The 23,586-nt window shown below is 36.7% G+C and overlaps 1 protein-coding gene across 4 annotated transcripts in view; it reads right to left on the bottom strand.

Moving 5' to 3' along the window:
- Positions 1–23,586, bottom strand: part of PPP4R1 (protein phosphatase 4 regulatory subunit 1) — a 72,213-nt gene that overhangs the window by 43,203 nt on the left and 5,424 nt on the right. For 2 of the 4 annotated variants that reach the window (XM_053668823.1, XM_037154076.2), the window contains exons 3-6: positions 10,025–10,109; positions 9,135–9,241; positions 1,505–1,647; positions 888–1,034 (exon numbers count right to left, since the gene is read on the bottom strand). In XM_053668823.1, the coding sequence (XP_053524798.1) occupies positions 888–1,034; positions 1,505–1,647; positions 9,135–9,241; positions 10,025–10,083 (456 nt within the window). In that variant the 5' untranslated portion in view covers positions 10,084–10,109. Of the gene's footprint in view, positions 1–887; positions 1,035–1,504; positions 1,648–9,134; positions 9,242–10,024; positions 10,161–23,586 lie in introns of all 4 variants that reach the window. The other 2 variants (XM_053668824.1, XM_037154075.2) reach the window with 1 other exon arrangement.

Genomic DNA, 23,586 nt, shown 5'->3' on the forward strand with positions numbered 1-23,586 from the left:
TTCTTGGTCCTCCAGCGGCCACCCTGCCTCGAGTCATCTCTGCACCAGCTTCCAGAACATCTCCACCCCTCCTACCCATCTGGATGAATGTTTCTTCTTTAACTTCTTGGTTGTTGGTCTTCCATACAGTTCAATTTACTGGCAGTTCTGATTATTTTTTGTTTTAAATTTGTTGTTGTTTTTCTTTTGGTTGTGTGAGGAGTGTATCTACCTATGTCTCTATCTTGGCCGAAAGTCTTCCATGGCCTGTTTTTGATAGCTCTCTATAAAAATATTTGCTAACTATGTAAAAGTCCCACAGAAATTAGACTATTATCTGACTTTATCATGTGTGTTATGAATTAATCTGTATATTGTTAATAATCATAATTTATATCATGTATCATATCACAGTGAAATTACTTGCCTGACTAACCTTCCCCCAAAGACCATACTATTAAGGGCAGGAGCCAAGTATTACTGACTTTTTCCTACTGTCCTTGCACAATGCCTAGAAAACTGAAAAAAATTAAATGGGTTCAAATGTTTCTTCCTTCAATAGTTGTTTTTACCTTCACTGGTTATTTCTCCCATCTTATTTTTCCATTTTGACATAATAGTAAATTTACAGTTACTCATTCTCTTTCTATATATCTTGCTTTTCAGAGCTTAGTGACAGACTCATCTAATTTCCAGTTGTTTGGCACAACAGAAAGCCTACAGAATATATACAACTTTTCCCTTTGTAGCCAGTCATCTATTTCAAATTCAAAAATTTGTGGCTACTTTTAAATCTAATAGGTATAAACCCTACGAGACATAATGTAGCATAATATTTATTGAGCATCCCTTATTAGTCAATATAGTGACTAATTTTTATCTAAACTGAAAAATCACATTCTACTTACAGCCACAGCTTCTGTTTTCACATCGTCATTGCTATCTGGGGCAGTGAGCTCTATGAGGACCGGGCACACCTTGGTCTCCACATCAAATCGCTCAATTAACTCTTGCTCCAACAGAGCCAGCAAAGCTGCCTGACTTGTTTTTCTTACCTATGAAAAAATTAACAGTAAAAACAAAGTATATACATAATACAGCAAAACTCTATTACTTGACAGTCACAAAAATGAAGACTTCTCAATTGGTAAAACCATGCAAATAAACGTGTGTGGCTATTTTCTACAAGTATTACAAAGATTGAATGTGATAGACTGTGGTATAACAGAAGTGTGACAAAGAAGCTATCTTGTAAAATGTCTCACAAAGTAACTTTCTAAGGGACATCTATGAGGGAGCCAAGTGAGGATGCAGCCATGAGGCACTGTCTACAACTGCATTACAAGGACCTCCTAGATTTGCCAAACTCTCAACCCATTTTGTCTAAGACAAATGGGCTTTTGAAAAACAGTAACAATGTCAAACAAAACAAAGAAAACATTCAAATGGGACTACCTAGGGTATGCCATTCTACATACATCATACACATAAATTTCCATTAAGAACATGTAAATGGCACTCTTACCTGATTATTCTGATCTGCGAGATATCTAACCACAATAGGTAGTAAGTATTTGGAAAAAGCATATGGGATTGAAGGCCGGTTTTCTTGACAAAACAATGCAATATGAGGCACCTGTTCCATCAGCTCTGCTCTCACAGTTGGTTCTATTGAAATAACAGAAATGTGAGTAAACATTCTCCCCCAAAACAAAATCTTTTCCTGGGCTTGAGACTAGGACTTTCATCCTCAGTTTAATAAGGGCTTACAAGATGTTCTCTAACTCTATGATCCTTTTCACAATCATACATAGGTTAACCCCATCATTTAGAGGACCTTACCCCATCCCAAGCTTGTATCTCCAAAGTATACACTTAGTATGCAGTCATTTCAGATAATGACTGAATGAGTCATCTCTTACGTTGTGCCACACTATGCTAGAGATTAAATATCCAAGTCACATTAACTATAATATGGTATTACCTATAAATTCTACTATTTAAAAACCTCCTAGGCCAAGTCATAAGGACTGGCTTCTGATCTAAGTTTAGTCAATGAATGGAGGATTTATAGTTAGACTCAACTAAGGCTAAAAAGGGTATGTGAATATTAAAGGAGAGCAATAGATTTTTTTAAGACCTGAAAAGACCAAAGTATATGGCCTATTTAAATGCCATAAATATGGCATTTCAAATCTCTAGGTTTCAAAAAGAACCTAAGTAATGGTGGAAAAATGAGCTAGTTATGTCAGAAAAAAAGACAAGATTCCTATATTGCGCACCACACATCAATACTAGATGAATTAAAGTTCCAAAAGTTTTTTAAAGATCAATCACCTTGAAGAAAACACATGCACAATAAAGTATTAATAAGTAAATATACAAAGAACCTATTGTTCAAATAAATAAAAGAAAGAAAATAAGGATATAAACAGGCAATTCACAGAAGAAATGCAAGTGACTGATAGACACAATGCAAGTGACTTATCAACACAATTCATTACCTCAGGCAATTCACAGAAGAAATGCAAGTGACTTATCAACACAATTCATTACCTCAGACCTCATTAGAACTCTGGCACCTATCACTGATATTATTAAAATTACCTTAAGTAAATATGCATGATGTGCCCCTGGAATAGTTTGAGAATGCCTCTCTCCTTTCTGCTTTTCTCCCAAACAATTATAAAAATAGGAACACACAAGAAATTAACATAAAATCACTCCTAGTTGCTAACCCTGAGCCTGATAGACAACTCCAAACCACTTTACGAGGCTGAACTGACACTGAAACCTATGAAGACCTACAAAAGATGAGCTCACAATAAAAAACTATAAAACAATTACCAGGAAATGATCCTTCAGTAGCAAAAAAGTTAAAATAGAACAGAATTATAAGACCAAGAACTTCAGCTGCTGTAAAAATTTTTAGAATTTAAAACATTCTATTTTAAAGATATAATAAAAGACAATATACTGAAAAGGAACACAATAATAGGGAAAGAAAAACAAGAGGAAATGAAAACAAAGCACTTAAGACTCCTGAAAATGAAAAATGGAGATAATGGCAATGAAATATTCAACAGTCAAATTACAGGTTAGACTTTGGTAGCAGATATACTATGCTGAGAACAATGACCAAAATGCAGATGGGAGATAAAGGACTGGAAAGATAAGAACACAGAACCCCCATAGAAAACAGCATTTATATAACAAGAGTTCTATATTTGGAACCATATACAAAATATATACTTAAAAAATAAACTTTTAAAAAAAGAGTATGAGATAGAAGAGAGCTATATTAAAAATGTTGAAGATTGAAAATTTCCCCTACCTGATGAAAAATAAGAATCCTTAAATTCAAGAAGCAGGGCAAAGTCCTGAGGTGAATAAAAATAAAGCTGTACCTAAATACATAACAGTAAAACTGAACAATGCCAAGGAAAAGAAGTCTTAAAAGCAATCAGGAAAGTAACAGGATTACCTATAAAGACCAAACTAAACAACAGGCTTCTCAATAGTAATAACAGTAAGAGGACAATGCAATAGTATTAAAACTAACAACTAGATTTTTACACTTTGCTAAATGATAAGTTAAGAGGAATGTGAAATTCAGGACTCCTCCAGTCAAGATGGCGGCACACCTGAACACGGCTCGCCTCCACACACAAGCACATCAGAATTACAGCTAAAATACAGAATAATTATCACTCAGAATTCTCAGAAATCAAGTTGAATGGACATCTGACAACTACATAATTAAAGAAACCACATCCATCCAGACTGCTAGGAGGGGCAGAGTTGTGGAACACGCTGTTCCTACACCCACACATAGCAGACAAAATTCAGGAGGGAGCAAGGAGTTCCAGCCCCACACCAGGCCCCCCTCAGGTCAGGGTTCCAGAAAGATGTCCCCAGAACTTCTGGCTGCAGGGACTGAGTCAGTGAAAGAAACTTCTGGAGTCCCAAGCAGTTCCTCTTAATGAATCCACACAGCTTTTTTAGACTCATTCCCTGAGCTCCAGCACCAGAGCGGTAGCTGGAGGACAGCTTTCTCCCAGAAAGAAAGGAAGGAAAGGCCACTGTCACTTTTCCGAACTCTCCCTGCCCCCACAGAGTCACATAGCTGGCAGGTGGATGCCAAATCTGAGACCCCCTCAACCTGGCCATACTGTTTGCACTGCCCGGGATCCCCTGAGACTCCACCCCTTCCAATTTGCTGGCCCACCAAAACTATTAACTGTAACTTTTCCATACGAATGGCTGTTCTTGGCTCAAGCTTCACAACTTTGTAAATCATTTCAAACAAGCAACAGCTGGCCTCAGTGAGCCCCAAGCCCCTGTACCACTTGCTCAATGGTCCTGGGACCAGCACAAGCAGCAGACATCTCAGATTACTTATATAGCTCTAGCAGGGTGGCCCTGGGCAAAACACAGGTTGGGGCTGACCTTGGCCTGCACCACCCGGTAAACCATTGGGCCTGTGTACTCAGTGGACAGCTACAGACCACGTTGGAGCACCACTGGCTTGCCCTTGCACAGCTGATCCTCCATGGAGGGCAGAGGTTAGTAACGAGTAGTTATAGCCAGTCCTTGCAGCAATCCCACCAATTATCTGCCAACAGCAATCAAAGCTCAAGTACAGGGGGAACCCATGCAGAGGGCACAACTCCAGTATCCAGCCTGGGTGGCAGGGGAGGTTGTGCCACTGGTCCCTATCGGACACCTACTACATTAGGCCATACTACCAAGACACAGAGTCAAAGCAGCTCTACATAATACATAGAAACAAACACAAGGAAGGCTGCCAAAATGAGGAGACAGAGAAACATGGCCCAATTGAAAGAATAAAACAAAACTCAAAAAAAGTGCTAAATAAAATAGAGATAAGCAATCTATCAAATGCAGAGTTCAAAACTCTATAAGGATGTCCAAGGAACTTTGTGAGAACATCAACAACATAAAAGAGATCCAGTCAGAAATGAAGGATACGCTAATTGAAATAAAGAACAATGTACAGGGAAACAACAGGAGAGTGGGTGAAGCTGAGAATCAGATCAACAATTTTAAACATAAGGATGCAAAAAAACAACCAATCAGAACAAGTAGAAAAAAAATCCAAAAAAATGAGAATGATGGAAGCAGTCTCTGAGACAACTTCAAGCACTCCATCATTCAAATCATAGGGGTGCCAAAAGGAAAAGAGAAAGAGCAAGAAATTGGAAATCTATCTGAAAAATTAATGAAAGGGAACTTCCCTAATTTGGTGAAAGAAATAGACATGCAAGTCCAGAAAGCACAGAGAGTCCCGAACAAGTTGCATGCAAAGAGGTTCACTACAAGACACATCATAATTAAAATGCCAAAGGTTAAAGCTAAAGAGAGAATCTTAAAAGCAGCAAGAGAAAAAGCAGTCTATTACCTACAGGGGAGTTCCCATAAGACTGTCAGCTAATTTCTCAAAAGAAACTTTGCAGGCTACAAGGGTCTGGCAAGAAATATTCAGTCATAAAAAAGCAGGGACCTACAGCTAACATTGCTCTACCCAAATGAAAAAAGCTATCATTTAGAATTGAAGTACACATAAAAACTTTCCCAGACAAGAAAAAACTAAAGGAGTTCATCATTAATAAACTGTTATATGAAATGTTAAAGGGACTTATTTAAGAAAAGAAGATCAAAACTATGAACAGTAAAATAGCAATAAACACATTACCTACAGCAACTGAATCTAAAAACAAACTAAGCGAACAAGAGGAACAGTGACAGAATCATGGATACTGAGAGTGTTTTGGTGTTTGCCAGATAGGAGTGGGGTTTAGGGGAATGGGTGAAGAGATGAAGAGATTAAGAAGTATATATAGGTAGTTACAGAATAGCCATGGGGATGTAAAGTACAGTATAGGAAATGGAGTAGCCAAAGAACTTATACACATAACTCATAGACATAACCAAAGGGGTGGGGTTGCTGGGTGGAAGGGGGTGACGGGGGAAAAATTGGAACAACTGTAGTAGCACAATAAATAAAATGTAACTTAAAAAAGTAATTGTGAGGGGGCGGGGGGGTGCGGGGTAGAGGGGAATGAAGGGGGGGAATAGAACAACTGTAATGGCATAATCAATAAAATTTTTAAAAAAGTAATGGTGAAATAAAATCATTTTGAGACAAAAGAAAAAGAATGTTATTGTCAGACCTTCATTACTACGTCTTTTTAGAAAGAGGAACTTAAACCAGAAAGTAGTCAGATGAAAAATGTACTAATGAGGGAAAAATTAGAAAATTCAGTAGTAAGTCTAAACAAACATTTACTACATAAAAATGATAAATATGAACGCTAAGTTTAGGGGAACAGCAAGATAAAAAGTTGATAAAAATAAGATAGAACAAAGTTTAAATATGCTAAGCTCCTTATTTTTTTTTTTTTAGGAAGATAGGAGTATATGCATTAACTTTAAAGTTGTATATTTTTTAATGTCTTTATTGTCTTCAAACATCACAACCAACCCAATCTACCAGGTTGGAAATCTTAGGGTCAATTTCCTCTCTTTATAGAGAGGGATAGTAACTTTGAAATCCCTCCCTAGCACTTTAATTTCTCTCAAAAAACTCTTAACAATTACTAGTCTCCCAACTAGTCTTCTTGTCACCCATTTTTTATATCAAGTCAATCCATACTGCTGCATTATTATTCTTAACTGTAAGAAATGCAAACTTTCTAACAGGGCATAGTATCAACCTGTACAATCTAGGCTTGAACAACCTCATTATGTAACAGCCTAATTTTTCTAAACTGTAGATTCAGTAAATTCACTGTGGACCAAATGGGCCGCCACCTTGAATTCCTCACACTGCTAAACTTATCTTTCATTCTCTTGAGTATGCTTTCCCTTCTCTATGCCTCATCATACTGTCAAATCCCACTCAAATGTCATTAACTTTTTGAAACCAGCCCCGACGCTCCCCATTATAATTTACTGTTTATATGTTGATTGCATTCATTAAACTGTTAATTTAATGATGGGAATCTCATTCATTTTAGTAACTGCTCTAACACTGTTTCATGTTAACTGAGTGAATGGAAGTATAAATGTCAATAAGACATTTACCATTGAACTTGACAATTTGAGAATACTTTTAAAAAATATACACACATATATTTATAAAAACCAGCACTATGATTAATAAACAGGTAAAAGAAAACATCATACTTTGCCACATATAATGTGTTTCCATGTACAACACACACACATGTTTTTAGCCCAAACTTTCAGGGAAAAAAATCTTCCATTTTAATTTTTTTATTTATTATGAAAAACCAATATTGTATTCTAGGGTATTATTTTGCATAGAGATATTAGTATTGCTTTCTATGTCTACACTTTTAATGTATAAGCATAAATAAAAGAATTAAAAACATTTACATAAGTACACAATTAGTACTACCCATGTATAATGTGCGTCCTTATTTTTCTCTCAGAAATTGGGCAAAAAAAGGGCACATTATACATGGTGAAATATGGTAAATATGTATGTTCCTTTAAAGAATATCTACATCTCTACTAAGAAAGAAGTTATCACAATGGGATGCAACACTGACAAAAATTTAAGTTAAATTGTATTCATGCCAAATCAAGACATAAGTTATAAGTACAAATTATAGTTGATGAGACTCTCTCCTAAAACTATTCTGGAATAAGCATATACATGAGCAATTATGTGCACAGATTGTCACAATGAAAAAGGTTATTAGTAAGGTTACAAATAATTTTTCTACCTTAAAAGAAAATAAAAATTATTTAAGGCTGTGTCAGTAATAAACATATTCATAAAATGGAACTGCTAACCAAAAGATGAGCTCAACTAAAAATTAAGACTTGCTGACATGCCAAAAAGTTCATTAGCAATCGACAGATAATACATTTTAATAGTTTTAAAGAAAAAAACCTTTCTTTTTATTTTTGAATTGTTTCTAAAGTGAAATATAAAACTTTGCTTAAAACTTAATGTTAGGTTAAAATGGTAAATTTTATAATAAAAATATTTTTAGAAAAACTTAATGTAACTGTTTCATGCCTCAAATCAAGTTTACCTCTTTTTTAAGCAGACCCTCCTATTTTCATTTTGGAAACACACAACTTTAGTTTTACAGTAAGTGATTAGCATTTTTTTGCAAGTGGGAAAGCATACAAAGAGATTTTATATGTGTCTAAAAAAATTTATAGCCCAAGCCATCCCTTTTAATTTATTCAAAATTATTTTTTAAGTTTTCTTTTAAAGATTTTATTTATTTATTTATCTTTAGAGGAGAAGGAGAGAGGGAGAGAAACATCAATGTATGGTTGCCTTTCGTGCATCCCCTGCTGGGAACTGGCCTGCAGGGAACTGGTCTGCAACCCAGGAATATGCCCCGACTAGGAATTGAACCATGATCCTCTGGTTCGCAGGCCTGTGCTCAATCCACTGAGCTACACCAGCCAGGGCTTATTTTTAAAGTTTTTATTAAGCCTGAAATATTAACATGCATAATGCAAGACAATGATAAATTTTTAAATTAGTTTTTATTTATTCAACAGAGAGAGGAAGAGGGAGAGAGAGAAACACCGAGTTGTTCCACTTATATTTATGCACTCATTGATTGATTCTATTTTAAAAATATATTTATTTATTTTTACAGAGAGGGAAAGAAACACCAATGTGAAAGAGAAACGTCAATCAGTTGCCTCTCACAAGTGCCAGGGTAGAGCAAACCCACAAGCCAGGCATGTGACCTGACCTAGAATGGAACTGGAGAGCTTCTGCTTTGCTGGATGACACCCAACCAACTGAGCCACACTGGCCAGGGCAGATGATTCTAGTATGTATCCTGACCAAGGACCAAACCCAAAACCTTGGCATATTGAGATGATGCTCTAACCAACTGAGCTACTTAGCAAGGGCTTGTTAAGATTTTTCTACTGTGAAATTTCCAAAATTAAACCACATGGGCCTGCCATAAAATGTTTGGATTTTAACAACAGGATTTTACTTTCTTGTTTACTAATGGGTTTGATATTTACTCAGGAAGTTTTATTAAATTTCTTATCACAGTAAGTTTTTCATTAGTTTTAAAAACACAAATTTTGTAAAAGAAAACTTTCTCTACATAAACATATACCTGAATCATCAGCTAATCTGCTAATTCTTTCCAAAACAGCAATACAATCTCTTTCATCATCGCAGACTTCCCTCAGTGTATCCAGCAAACTCCGGGCCACCATTTGTCTACACACACACAAAAAATTATATAGTGTTCAGTGGCATCAATACTTAATATTCATAATTTTAAAAGGCAAAATCTATACAGTTTTAAAGAAGACATTTTATTATACATTTTACATTAAAGCCTCTAATTTCCTAGGTGACAAATGCCAGTATGCATTTTATTTTAACGAGAAGAAACTGAATGTTTAACTAAAATATTTGAAATTTCATTTCAGTAATTCTCAACTGTAATAATGGAAAAATTTACTCTCTTTATTATATGAAACATCTTTACATATTTTCACTAAATGAATGTTATATATCTATACTCAAAAAATGTACATAAAAACTTTCAGATTTCCCAGAAAAGTCTGATAGAGGTAGTCTGTGACTACAGGAGAAACAATGCATTAGCTTAAAGAGTGTTACCTCTTAGCCACTCTACGTCACAGTTCTCTTGATCACCACGTGGCACACATTAAGTATACAACATCATTTGGTAAAACAGTAATGTACTCCCCAGTGATCACTTTACACAATAGCAAAATTATGTCTAATGGCAAAGAAGCAATGGTATTTTTTTTTGCCAAAAAGCAAAAAAAGAGTGCTATACTGTTAGTAGGATCAAGGAGAAAACAACTATAAAAGAGGCTGTGGCTGTGACTATTATGAGAGCTTGGTGACTCAGACTGTACATATTAATAATACCTAGTTTAAATCAAGTAATTTTATTTTCCCTCTTGAAATTAATATAATAAAAACCATCCTTCCACTTCCACTTTAATGAGAAGAATATGCACATACCTGTTATATACGTTCTCACTTGCAGCATACTTGTCCAATCTCCCCAGTGGCGTCAACATTTCATCTTGTGAGACAAAGTCCAGGGCTGAAGGTATAATAATCACATCAGACTCTGAGCTGTAGTCATCCACACCAACTATCAGAGACATCAGAAATACTCCTTATAACACTCTGAAACTAAATAGTGCCCCATGCCTGTCTGAAGCAATGTAAGTAAAACTACTCTTAATGAATCTGGAGTGGTATAAAGAATCACAGGAAAATCTTAGAATCAATTTAAAAGCTATGACAGCTGAAGGATGCCTCCTCTGGGTTTTTTTTTTGTTTTTTTTTTTACAGATATGTTCTAAATTGCCTCTAGAAGCACAGGAGTCAGAAGATGTAGAAAAACTTAGTATGGGTGGTCACAGAAAAAAGAGTGATCACAGAGACCTGAGAACTTACACATTCAGTCAGAACACAACTTGTAAATAAATAAAATGTCAAATGCTGAGAGTTCATTCTGTAATGCAGTCAGAGAAAAACCTAATATATAGAACAAAGATAAGAATTAAAGCAAACTTCTCATCAGAAACAATACAAGCCAGAAGACTGAAGGATAAACAATGTCAACTCCAGCTCTATACTCTGTAAGTACAAATCTTTCAAATATATGTCAAATTCCTATCTTTCAAATGCAAAGGTGAAATAAAGACTTTTTCATACATATAAAAAATAGGCGACAGATACCACCAGCAGACCTGCACTGTAAGATTAAAGGCAGTCCAAGCAAAAAGAAAATTATACCAGGTAGAAATCTGGGTTTACAACAAAGAAATGAAGAACATCAGAAATGGTAAATATTGGGTAAATACAGAAGCCTTCTTGTTAAAGGAAAAAAATGTAATATAAAATAAAAAATGTACTAAGAGACAACATATACGTAAGTAAAATGTATGATTACACTAGCACAAAGGCAGGGAAAAAGTAAAATATACTGTCCTGAGGTTCTTACGCTGTATGTGAAAAGATACATATTACTTGAAAGTAGACTGTAATAAGTTAAAGATAGTATATACTAATTATAAACTCTGTACCAACCATTAAACATCAAAAAAACAACCCAAGACATAGAGCTAGTAAGCCAACAGGAGCCATAAAATAAAATCATAAAAAAATACTCAATCCAAAATAAAGCAGAAAAAGAGGATGAAAGAACCAACAGAACAAACAGAAAATAGCAAGATGAGGATTTAAACCCAAACACACCAAGAATCACTTTCTGTGCAAAGGGTCCAAACAGCCCAGTTGAAAGGCAGAGTGTCAACTTGGATTAAAAATAACACCTAACATAAAATAACTACTTAAACATAGTACAGATAAATTTTATACAGGTTACTCTGATCTGCAATTCATCACCACGTACCTTAATTATGAACCAAAGAATTATGAAAATTGCTCTCTCATTTGGCCTCAGTTTTCTCCTCTGCAACGTAAGACTGTAGACCTGGCATGACTTCAAAGGTACCTTATACAGGCTCTAGAATTCTATGTCTATGACCAAACTATTTCAGTCTTGACTCACAATTATTAATCTTAAAGAGAAACATTAATAATATTGATTCTGATCTATGGAAATTAAGTGGCTGTGGGGAAGACTTCTAGAGAAGTGACTATCAAATATAACAGTGTTTAAGACTAGCTTGGAGCACTTACCTGTAAAATGCAGATTCCCAGATCTCATATGTAGACATTCTTATATATTATAGACTTGGAGTGAGGCTCTGGACCATTCATTTTTTTAAAATACCCTTGCCTCATACATGCATCACATACACATCTTTCCCCTCCTTGATAACCTACAGCTTCAACAATCAAATGCAAGACTGCTGAATAACCATATTTGAGAAACATACTCCTGGAGGGTAACAAAATCATATTTTGACTCAACTTCTGTCACCACCCTATCAATCATGGCTGACAATTATTTCTAATCAAAAGAGTATTCCACTCTGGCACAGGCACTGGCAGCAAAAGTTCATTTCTACTTCCTAGTACTGCTGTGCCTCCTGTCAGTATCTGTGGAATCATTCTGGCCTCAGTCATCCTCTCCAAATTCAAGATTTCCTCCGCAATTCTTGATTGCACTAATAAGGCTCTAGCTTTCATCTTTGTGGAAGCCACAAAAATACTGCCCACTTAAGTCTTACCCAGTTACACCCTACAAATTCCTGCCACTGATAACAAAGACAAAAACAAAATATAATCAATAAAAAATTATCACCACTAATGAAAAAAATTCTACAGCATATAACCTAAGTGATGGTACAGTCAATAATATCCTCATATAAAATAGATGGCACAGAGGGAGTAAATGTAGCTATATACTGTTATAAGGATTCTACAGCTATGCAAAGTTTACATTAACTTTAAATAGGTTATGATAAATTAAAGATGCAAATTACAATCCTTAGGAGCAATCTCTAAAACATGCAAGAAATGATAGCTAGAAAGGCAACAGCCCTGGCTGGTGTGGCTCAGTTGGTTGGAGCATCGTCCCATAACCGAAGGGTTGCGGGTTCAATTCCCAGTCAGGGCATGTACCAAAGGTTTCAGGTTTGTTCCTCAGTTCAGGTGTGAACGATCCCCAGTCTGGGTGCATACGGGAGGCAACTGATCAATGTTTCTTTCCTACATCGATGTTTCTCTTTCCCCCATCTTCTCTCTCTAAAAAACAATGAAAAAATAACAAATTTTTTTCTTAAGGCAAAGAAAAATTAAAATTGAATACTAAAATATAGCATGAGCAGGATATCTCGCACCTTCCTGCTCCTTCCCGCCTGCCTGGAAAGTGAATTATCCTTTTGTCCAATGTATCTATTCCTTACCATCAGGTCAGTAGTAGCCTACCACTACCCCACCATTCACCTCACTTCATCTCAGCACGCAGGCCTTGTATCATCTCACATCACCCCAAGAAGGAGAAGTACAATACAGTAACATGTTCTGAGGGAAAAAATGAGACCCCTACGTTCACAGAGCTTTTATTAGAGTATATGGTTATAATTTTTCTTTTTTATTTCTAGTTATTGTTAATCTTACTGTGCCAATTCTTAGAAAATACAGGAGTATGCCAAGTAGGACAGATGGCAAGAAGAGGGTATTCTAAGCAAAGAAATCGAAAAAACTATGTCATATTTAGCAAACTTACAAGTAATTTAGTACAGGTGGGGCATAGTGTTTACACAGACTTGAAGGAGAAGCAGTAGGGGAATGTGACCAAGCAAAATTGACATAGCCTTCTAATTTTAAATTGTAACGTTATTATATTTTTTGCAAAATCCTCTTGCCTGGCTAGAGAAATCACATTACCACCCTGCAGTTAGAAATAGCATTTGAAATTCTAAGCAGTAACTTAAATTCCACAATTACCTCCTTTAAGCAACAGACAATTCCAGGGTATATATATACTTATTCAACTATGCTATAATAAAATCTAATTAAAAGTGTCAATTATTAATTAAAACTATCATTTCTTTTTTAAAAAATAAGAAAAAGCAAAGATCATGATGGCTTCTCCAAGCCAAACAACCTCTCTGTTACTACACAGCATTCTAAGAGAACCTGAGGCCACATTTCACCCTCCTTCCAATTATCCCACCCTTACTTGTCAGAGAGCAGAGGAGGGAAGGTACAGAGAAACCTAGTCCCCTGAAGAGTATACCGTTCGAACTCAGTGGAGATGGTTCTAGTTCTACCTGCATCAATACTGTAAAGTAAGCCTCTTTTCTTAACAATGCTTCATATACTGTAAGTTCATGCTAACTTCATGCTGAGTAAGAAATTTGAATCTACTATTGTTAAATCTTACACTTCTCTCAGAATATGTTTCAAATCCCTATTCTAGCTCAAAACATCATCCTCCAGTCTTCCCTTACTATCATACATGTGTATCAATATTATTGTGTATACATGTGTATCAATAATAATTTATGATACACAGATGACCCCCCAAAGATCTTCTGCTCTGATCACCAGATCCACAGTTTCAGTACTTCACAGAATCTCCACTTCAATGTTGCATTTGTTCCAAAAACTAAACTATCCAAACTGATCTTATAAAAATGATCTCTTCCTCATGACTCTTCAATTACCATCTTACTCCTCACATGAGGTTTTGTTACTTTTTTTTAACCATAGCTTTCTTGCCCCATATCTAATAAGATGCTAAGAACTATAAATTCTACTTTTATAAGTATTCTGTATTCTCACCTCTTATTTCCCAACACCCTAATTCAGAAACTCTGATATCTTTTGTTTAGAGTAAATTGGGGTATTCAAACCCCCTGAGGTAGACAAAGATTTTCCTGAAAATAAATCATATGTCTAACTTTAAGAGATATTTCAGATGTCCACCCAAAAAATGTGCCTGGGGATTTGGATCACAACCTCTGCCTCCCATCAGACAAAGAACATATCTCAAGGCTACGTGTGATGCACTTGACAAAAAAGGGATACACTTGATGCACACCAACAAGACAAAAAAAGCCTCCACTGCCAAACAAAAGGGGCCCTTGGAGAAATCAATTCTCTAAAGCTAAATATTTTTACAAATCAGGTATTTTCAATCCATTGCTTTAAAAAAAACTGAAAATTTCTGGCACATAAACTGGAAGAAGCTCAAGGAAATTAATGGCATTGCTAACAAAACTCTACCAACTTATTTATGTCAAGAGAATCTCTCAGTGCGTATAGACCTTAAAATTAAAAAAAGAATTGATGCTAAATGTTATCTCATTCTAGCAATCAATTCCAGTCATCCACATATACCTAATTATTTGTTAAAGCCCTATCCATTTCATTAATTAATGCTTATTGAAGGGACCAAGGTTTTATCTTTTGCAGATACTGACTTTAAGCGGTTTACTGAGAAAAACAAGAAGCAGAAAGAACCTTCAACAATTCCCCCTTTCTTATCCAAGAGATTCGGACAGAGAAACCAGCTTCAAGATGACTTAGGAAGTTTACCTTAGCCTAATTTGAGTTAAGTATAGTAAAATAAGAGGGCTTTAAGCAGGGGCCTGTGAGCTAAATATCCCCTGCCCACATACACACACAATCCCCAAGACCCACAGTTTCAGAGATGTGTAGCAGTAATTTTCCTGTCCAGTCTGGCTGGCTCCTCTTTCAAGTACTAGTAAATCGCCCATTCTTACTTCTAACATTCTGTCCCACCCTTGCTCCTTTTTCCAGAAATGTCATTTATACCAGTCTTTTCCTTACTGTCTTTGAAATTTTCATGCTTTATGTATTTTCTCCTGTCTCTGTTAATTTGATTAGCACAGCTAGAAGAACTTAGAAGGTGGGAGGAGAGATATTAACTTCTTTTAGCCCTATTATTTTTTTAGCCACACTATTCAGTAAAATTTTTGTTTACAAAGTGTTTATCATCATTTGTAATACATTCTGATTGACGAACTGAATATTAGTAACAGAAACCAAAATGTTTTGTGGCCAAAGAAAATTAAGATTTTCAATTTCTTTTTATATATATGTTTTGGGTACAAAGAAATGTCATAAAGTAATATTTAAAACTTTTAAGCACAAAATATATTGTAAAATTCTTATAGAAAAATGAAAAGAGATCAAGAAAAAAAGAACTATAAAATTCCCAATTTAAAGAGTATATTATTGAACTTTTTTAACTGGATGATAATGGCTATAAAAGTGCTATGGTATTTAGATTCTATTTTTTAAAGTGATACAACAGTATCATTTCTCTAAAATAACTTTAGAGAGGCATGAGACAGAGTTTCCAACATTATTTTAGGAGGTATCCAGTAATTAAGTTTGAAGACCACTGCCCTAGACTATTACAATGGCCTCAATCCACCTACTCCAGTCTCTCCTCATTCAATCCAGTTTACATACCAGAAGCACTTCTACCTTTACTAGTCTCTGCAATACATTCTCTGTCCTTCCTTCCTTCTCTCCCCCACCCCCAACCCCAACACCTCCAGACAATATGAATTAGGGTACAATTTTCTCAGGCTGTAACTCAAAAGTCTCCATGATCTATCCCCAATCTATTCTCATCCACTACATGTAGCCCATGCTGGGACCCATTCTCTGCCATGTGCCCTACTATTCTGCTGTATTAAGTGAGTTCATCTGTCCCATTTCTGCCCTTTTTATCATCATCTCAGTTTAAATTTACCTATTTACAAAACCATGAAGGAAGCATTTTCTATTCTTTCTAATTAAGATATCCCTGTAGTCCCTTGTTTATACTCTGCCAATAAGTACAGTATTTGAGTTATTCTTTTCATTTTCTTCTACTTCCCTCCCCTCAAGAGATAAATTCTCTTTGAAGACTGACTGTCTTGCTGATCTTTTTATTACCTAAAAACCAGTTAAGGCTCCTCTTGAAGAATGCAAATTCATTAATATCTGTTAATGAAAAGGGAGTCCCTAGAGATGCTTGCAGGGATAAAGGTACTTTTACTACATCCTCCCCCAAGGTGTTCATGACATTAGCATGTTAATAATTTTAAGAAGTACCACACCAAAGAAAACGGATTTGTACAGCCTAACTTTTACCAAGCATGATCAGAACAACCTTGTATTCCACACAGAGCCTCTAATAATATCCTCTAAAGCAGAAAAATGCTGATAGTCTGATCTTCCCTTCAATTTTTCCCTTGATACTGCTCAGGCCATATTAAACTTGCCACATTTTATTTTCTGTTTCCCAAGTCTATACATCTTAGAAAATGAAAGACGATGAGATACACCATAGAAATTTAATCATTTTATAAGACTTGGGACATTAAAGTAATATTTTAACAAATAAATAAACCAAAAATGAATAGAGAGGGCAACATCTTCTGTAAAGCAGAATACCAGCCAGGTAAGAACCATCAACAACACATTCTAACACTGCTGGACAGAAGTTTGTTTGGGGAATGGGCTATTCCCCAGTGTCAAATTATTTATTTTCCTTACTAATTACAAAAGGAAAAAACCCAGAATTTTGAAGTATAGAAATATGGACATCAACCTTCACGAAGCAGTTAAAATTACCAATAATAGACAACTGACATCAGGTGCATCTTGAGAAAACACTGATATCATAGTACTTACGCAGTATTCCTGTCCAAAAAAAAGAAGCATAATCTGAATCAAAACACAAGGGAACAGACAAACCAAACTGACTCTTCAAAATATCCGTATTGTGAAAGATAAAGGCTGAGAACTGTTCCAAATTAAAGACATGACAACTAAATGCAACACAAAAGTCTGAGTTGGAAAGATAGCTCCTATGAAGAGCATTACTGGACAAATGGTCAAATACTGAAGATAAACTCCGTATTACATAGTTCAATGGTACCCCCTACTGGGGACTTGGCCCACAACTCAGGCATGTGCCCTGACTAGGAACCAGTGACTCTCTGATTCACAGGCCAGTGCTCAATCCACGGAGCCACACTCCCCAGGGCCTATGCACAATGTTTCTTGTATCTTGTATATTCTTCAATAAATATCTGTATTTTTATTACATGGCTGGATACATTCTGTACAGACTTTGTATTTAGCTTCTAACATCATCATAACACACAGGGCCCTACGCTATTACCTCTGTATCCCCCAGAAACTTTAGGAGATTAAATGAACTAAGTTATAGATCTCGGAAGGCCAAAACTGGAAGGCAGTGAGAGCACAATGAAAAATAGTAAGTAAATCAAATAATAAGTATTATGTCAGGTTTAATTTAACCTATTATCTTCAAGTTAGGTGACCAAGCAAATTAATCATTAAATAAGCCTCATCAAGTACCACTTTTATAAATTTGTGGGACTGCATACCTCTTAGGGGAATATTCGAAGCAATGTTACAGCACAATGCCCAACATACAGTATGATAATAAGAAAAAAATTTTAAATCCAGAAATTTCTCCCATCTTCCTTCTGCAGCAAGTTAAAGAGCTATGCTGGATGATAGCTTAGAAAAGAATATTAAAATCTACAAGGTCTGAGTTGTACTCCAGCCTCTACCACCATTCCACCTTTATTATTCCTTTATGACACCTTGGGCATAAACTTCCTCATGCTTAAAATGAGAAGATGAATATATAATCTATCCTCTAGCTCTTGATTTCAGTAATTCTGAGATAACTGGCTCATAAGAGGTATAGAACTCAAATTTTAAGTTTAGTGATCCTATAGATCAGGGGTGTCAAACTCATTTTGACCAGGGGCCACATCAACCTCGTGGTTGCCTTCAAAGGGCTGAAATAATTTTAGGACTGTATAAATGTAACTACTCCTTAACTATTAAGCAGTTGAAATTACATTCAGCCCTTTCAAGGCAACTGCAAGGCTGATGTGGCCCCTGGTGAAAATGAGTTTGATACCCCTGTTATAGATGATATAACAAATCAATTTAAAATATAAAATTAAACTTTTGTTTACCAATATTCCTTTGTTACCAGTAAGGCTCACTCAAATGGGTGAAATGAACTTTAGCAAGATAAAAATAAGCAAGATGTTGCTTCTCTTAATCTGGTGATCAATATGATTGAAATGAAAGTGGGTTTAGTAATCAAAAAGATGTGCTTTATTACAGTAGAACCAGCAAGGCAAACATCTAATGAACTTAGCCCTGGCTAGTGTGGCTCAGCGTATTGAGTGCTGGCCTGCAAACCAAAGGGTGGCAGGTTCCATTCTCAGTCAGGGTGCATTTCTATGGGTTGTGGGCCAGATCCCCAGCAGCGGGCATGTAAGAGGCAATTGCACATTGATGTTTCTCTCCCTCTCTTTCTCATTCTCTTCCCCTCTCTGTAAAAATAAATAAAGTCTTAAAAAAAGAATTTAATCATTTATTTAACATATTTTATTGATTATGCTATTGCAGTTGTATCATTTCTTTCTGTTTTTCCCTTCCACCCTGCACTGCCCCTCCCACCAGCATTCCCCTACATTAGTGTCCGTGGGTCATACATGTAAGTTCTTTGGCTTCTCCATTTCCTATACAATTCTTAACCTCCCTCTGTCTATTTTGTATCTAACATTTATGCTTCTTAGTCCCTGTACCTTTCCCCCATTCTCCCCCAACCCATCCCAATGATAACCCTCCATGTGATCTCTATTTCTGTGATTCTGTTCCTGTTCTAGTTGTTTACCTAGCTTTTTTTAGGTTCACTGTTGATAGTTGTGTTGTTGACATTTTACTGTTTAAACTCTTTTCTTCTTTTTCTTAGATTAAGTTTAAACCTTTAACACTTCATAGAATAAGGGCCTGGTGATGAGGAACTCCTTTAACTTGACCTTATCTGGGAAGTACTTTATCTGCTCTTCCACTCTAAATGAAAGCTTTGCTGGATAGAGTAATCTTGGATGTAGGTCCTTGCCTTTCATGACTTTGAATTTCTTTCCAGCTCCTTCTTGTCTTCAAGGTTTCTTTAAGAAATCAGCTGACAGTCTTATGAGAACTCCTTTGTAGGCAACTGACTCCTTTTCTCTTGCTGCTTTTAAGATTCTCTCCTTATCTTTCAACTTAGGTAATATAATTATGATGTGCCTTGGTTTGTGCTTCCTTGAGTCCAACTTCCTTGGGGCTGTTTAAGCTCCCTGGACTTCCTGCAAGTCTATTTTCTTTGCCAGATAAAGAACTTCTCCTTCATTATTTTTTCAAGTAAGTTTTCAATTTCCTGCTGTTCCTCTCTTCCTTCTGGCAGCCCTGTGTTCAGATGTTGGAATGATTCAAGTTGCCCCACAGGTTCCTAAGCTTCTCCTCATTTTTTTGAATTCCAGTTTCTTCTTTCTGTTCTGGTTGAATGCCTATTTCTTCCTTCTCATCCAAACAGTTGATTTGAGTCCCAGTTTCCTCCCTGTCAGTGTTGTTCCCTGTACATTTTCCTTTATTTTACTTTTCATAGCCTTTACTTCTTCCTCTGTTTTTTGACCACACTCAACCATTTCTGACAGCATCCTGATTACCAGTGTTTTGAACTCTACATCTGAAAAGTTGGCTATCTCTTTGTCACTTAGTTGTATTTTTTCTGGAGCTTTGATCTGTTCTTTCATTTGGGCCATCTTTTTTGTCTCAGCATGCCTGTTACTTTGCAAGGGGTGGAGCCGTAGGTATTCACCAGGGTGGGTCAAACCACGTTGCTGCCTTGTGGTGCTGTATTGGGGGGAGGTGCCTAAGGGGGAACAATGCTACTTGCTCAGCTCTTGCTTGGCTTCCAGTCACTTCCTCCATTACCCACAAGCAAATTGGGCCCTTCTGGTGCTGATTCCTAGGTGGGTGGGTTTGTGTATGTTCTAGGACCCTGCGATTCTCTCCAGCGAACCCTCTTGTGAGGCTGGGAGTTCCTCCCACCACTGCAACCCCCACAGGTTTTTTCAGTCAGAGGTTTTGATGCTTTATTTCCCTGTGCTGGAATCCTGGGTTGCATGGTCTGTCTCACTCCCCAGTTGTTCCTCCCATCTTATCTACACACAGATGAGGACCACCTGCTCTGCCAGCCACCATCTCACCTGATCCTCCAGCTACTACCTTGCCGAGAGTCCTCTCAGCACTGGTTGCCCATCTCCACCCCTCCAACTAGTCTACATGAACGTTTCTTCTTTAACTCCCTGGTTGTCAGACTTCCATACGGTTTGATTTCCTGGCAGTTCTGGTTATTTTTGTGTTTAAATCTGTTGTTGTCCTTCTTTTGGTTGTGCGAGGAGGCAAAGTGTATCTACCTACACCTCCATCTTCATCAGAAGTCCAGAAGTTAATCATTTAAATTTTTGTAAATTACCATACCGTACCATAACCTTAGATGCCCTTCTATTTATAGACTGTACCATCACACTTCAAGTACATGACTGTGAAATATTTACAGTTAAAACAAAATGATACCTGGGACATCTTTAAAGTACGATAGCTACACCCTCCATGCCAACACCCCATAAGTTAAAATGTTAGAAAAGGGCAGATGAAAGAAAAACAGTGTCACAGTTTTTTTAAATAAACAGCCATTCCACTCCTAGATATATACCCGAGAGAAAGTGTATATACCCACAAAGACTTGTACATGAATGCTCAAAGAGGTAATACTTTAATAGCCAAAAACTTGAAACAATCCAATAGCCCATAAACATTTTAAAGATTATAGAGAGAATGAATGGCAAGGGTCAGAATTTGAACCCTGGTCTGAAGATTTTATAAAGCCCAGTGCTCTTTCCCCTACATAAAACTAAATGGGGATACATGTGTATTTCATAATTATAGCATGGTTAAGTGCTCAAACCAACTACACTAATCTCAATTAGGCCTAAAAACAAGCCTGCTCCTAAATCTAGGCAGATAAGGAGCTAAGTCTTGACTTGGGAGAGTCAGGGGATGGTTTTGGAGAGGGTGAACCTTACATGATGGGTCAGCAGAAAGATCTGTACAGCTTCTTATTAGTTATAGGTATTGGAGGTGGTGAAAATGAAACTGGCACCAGGTGTTAGACCAGTAGAGTTAGACTGGACCTCAGTTGAGCAACCTTGGTACTTAAATTCCAACTAAAAAAGAATTTAGAGCCAAGACTCAAACTATAGGAGAAAGTTTCTTTAGAAAGTCACAAAGGTAAAAGTGAGCTACAGAAGAAATGAGTTCTCAGGAAACAAGTTACAGAGGGAGAAAAAGGGGCCCTTGGAGGTGAAGGTAACCACTTACAGGGAGGAAGAGGAGAAGGGGGAAGTGTGGGCATGCTCTCCCTGAGCACACTGGGTCCTCTGTCCTAAGGGCTTTTGGGGCTGGAGATTTTAGGGGAAGTCTCAGGGGAGGATCCCAATAGAATATTTATCAATTTTCCAGGTTGTCTTGTCATGGTTGTAGTCTCCGCTGACTGGCTGGCACCAGGCCAGAGAGTCATCAGTCAATGCAGCTGGTCCTGAGGCAACTGTGACACTACTTGTCTGGTTTTGCTGCTTTTCTGAGCCTAGAGCTTAAACATAACTGAGGCCTGGATGTATCTGATGCCTGTCAGAACCTCACTGTTCTGGGGGCTTAATGCATAAGGGCTATTCTTTATCCCCCTTGTTTGTTCCCCCTCTAAGGGTGTCTGGGGTCTAACCTGAATGACTTGTAACCCAGTACCCACTAGGGGAAGACGGTTATCCTGGGGATGAAGTCCTTGATTTCCCAGTTTCCCCCTTTGTGAGGCACCTGCGGCATTCCACCCTGGTGACCTCTACCCAGCCTTTCTTTCTCTGCTCCTGTCTAACTGCCTACCACATAGGGAATACAGGCCTTTCAACCTCCTTAAGTCAAAATTCCATAGATGTGCTACCTCACTCTTCTTCCCAAACTATTAAATTAGGTTTATTTTCAGATCCAAGCTAAAAGCAAAACACCCCCCTAATTTAAGTTTAGGGAATGCCCACCATATCATGTAGCTGCTGGCAAAATCTGTTTGCTCAAGAAAGAAAAATCCAAAATTCCAAAATACAAGGCAAACATAGGAGTGAAGTAATAATAGTTTAAAAAACATAAATTTTTTGTTTTGATGAGAAGAGCAACTGAGGTAAAAGGTCCAAAAATAAAATAACAAACCAGTGACCACACAAATATAGTAAACCAATGAACTTTACCTACACAAGAGCTGTGTATCTTTCATAGGCAGAAAAAACAAAAACCTATGTATTTAGGTGGGGTTATTTTTTGTGTGTGCAGCTGAAATCCCAAGCATGAACACATGTATTTATTTACAAAGGGTTTCCCCTACCTTTTCCTTTTTTAAAAAAGTTATATATGGGAAATTGTCATTTAAGGCATCATTAACTGATTCTATACACGTGTTGGTACCACTAAAACCATTTTAAGCCTTCTTTTCTAGGATATCAATTGTCTTCTATCTAAATAAAGATTCCTCCTGTCCAGTCTTGTTGGTAGCATTAAAACATGCCACCAAGTCCTAAGACTCACTCTTTCAAATACTCATTTAACACAATTTATAAATATAGTGACTTCCAAGAACACCTTTCTAGGGTTTTTCACTGATTCCGTCCCTGGCTTGTACTTCCCAAGGTGGCAAGGACTTAAGGAAGTTTATCAAAACCAGTTTAGTTTTTAAAAGTAGTTGAAAGGGCCAGACACTCCTTAAAAGGAGTGCAGTTTAGGTAGTTACACCCAATTAGTTCTGGATCCATGTAAAAGGATTCCAAAACTTAAACAAGTATGGAACATTCTGTGACATGGCATATTCCATAATACAGCTCCAAAAAGAAAAGTAAACATAAAAATTAAATAAGCTATACTATACCAAGCTCCATTCTAATTGTCTCCACCTAGAATAAATTAAACCATACGCAGCATACTAATCTTCAAGGGTTACTTTAAGCATGGTTCAAACAAATTGCCTATACAAGAAACTTGGGCTGCTCAATGTTATAAACTGGGCAATTTAAGAACAGACAATATTTAAAATACAATATTCACAATTAAGAGGCCTAGCTTAAGACTCTGGCTGGTACTTACGAGTTTTCCCTGAGAAAATAATTTAGTCCCTTTGTGTATCAGCTGACTTATTTACTAATTTCAGA

Source organism: Artibeus jamaicensis, unplaced genomic scaffold (assembly GCF_021234435.1).
Source record: "Artibeus jamaicensis isolate MK-2021 breed Jamaican fruit bat unplaced genomic scaffold, CSHL_Jam_final contig_511, whole genome shotgun sequence".
Classification (NCBI taxonomy): Eukaryota; Metazoa; Chordata; class Mammalia; order Chiroptera; family Phyllostomidae; genus Artibeus; species Artibeus jamaicensis.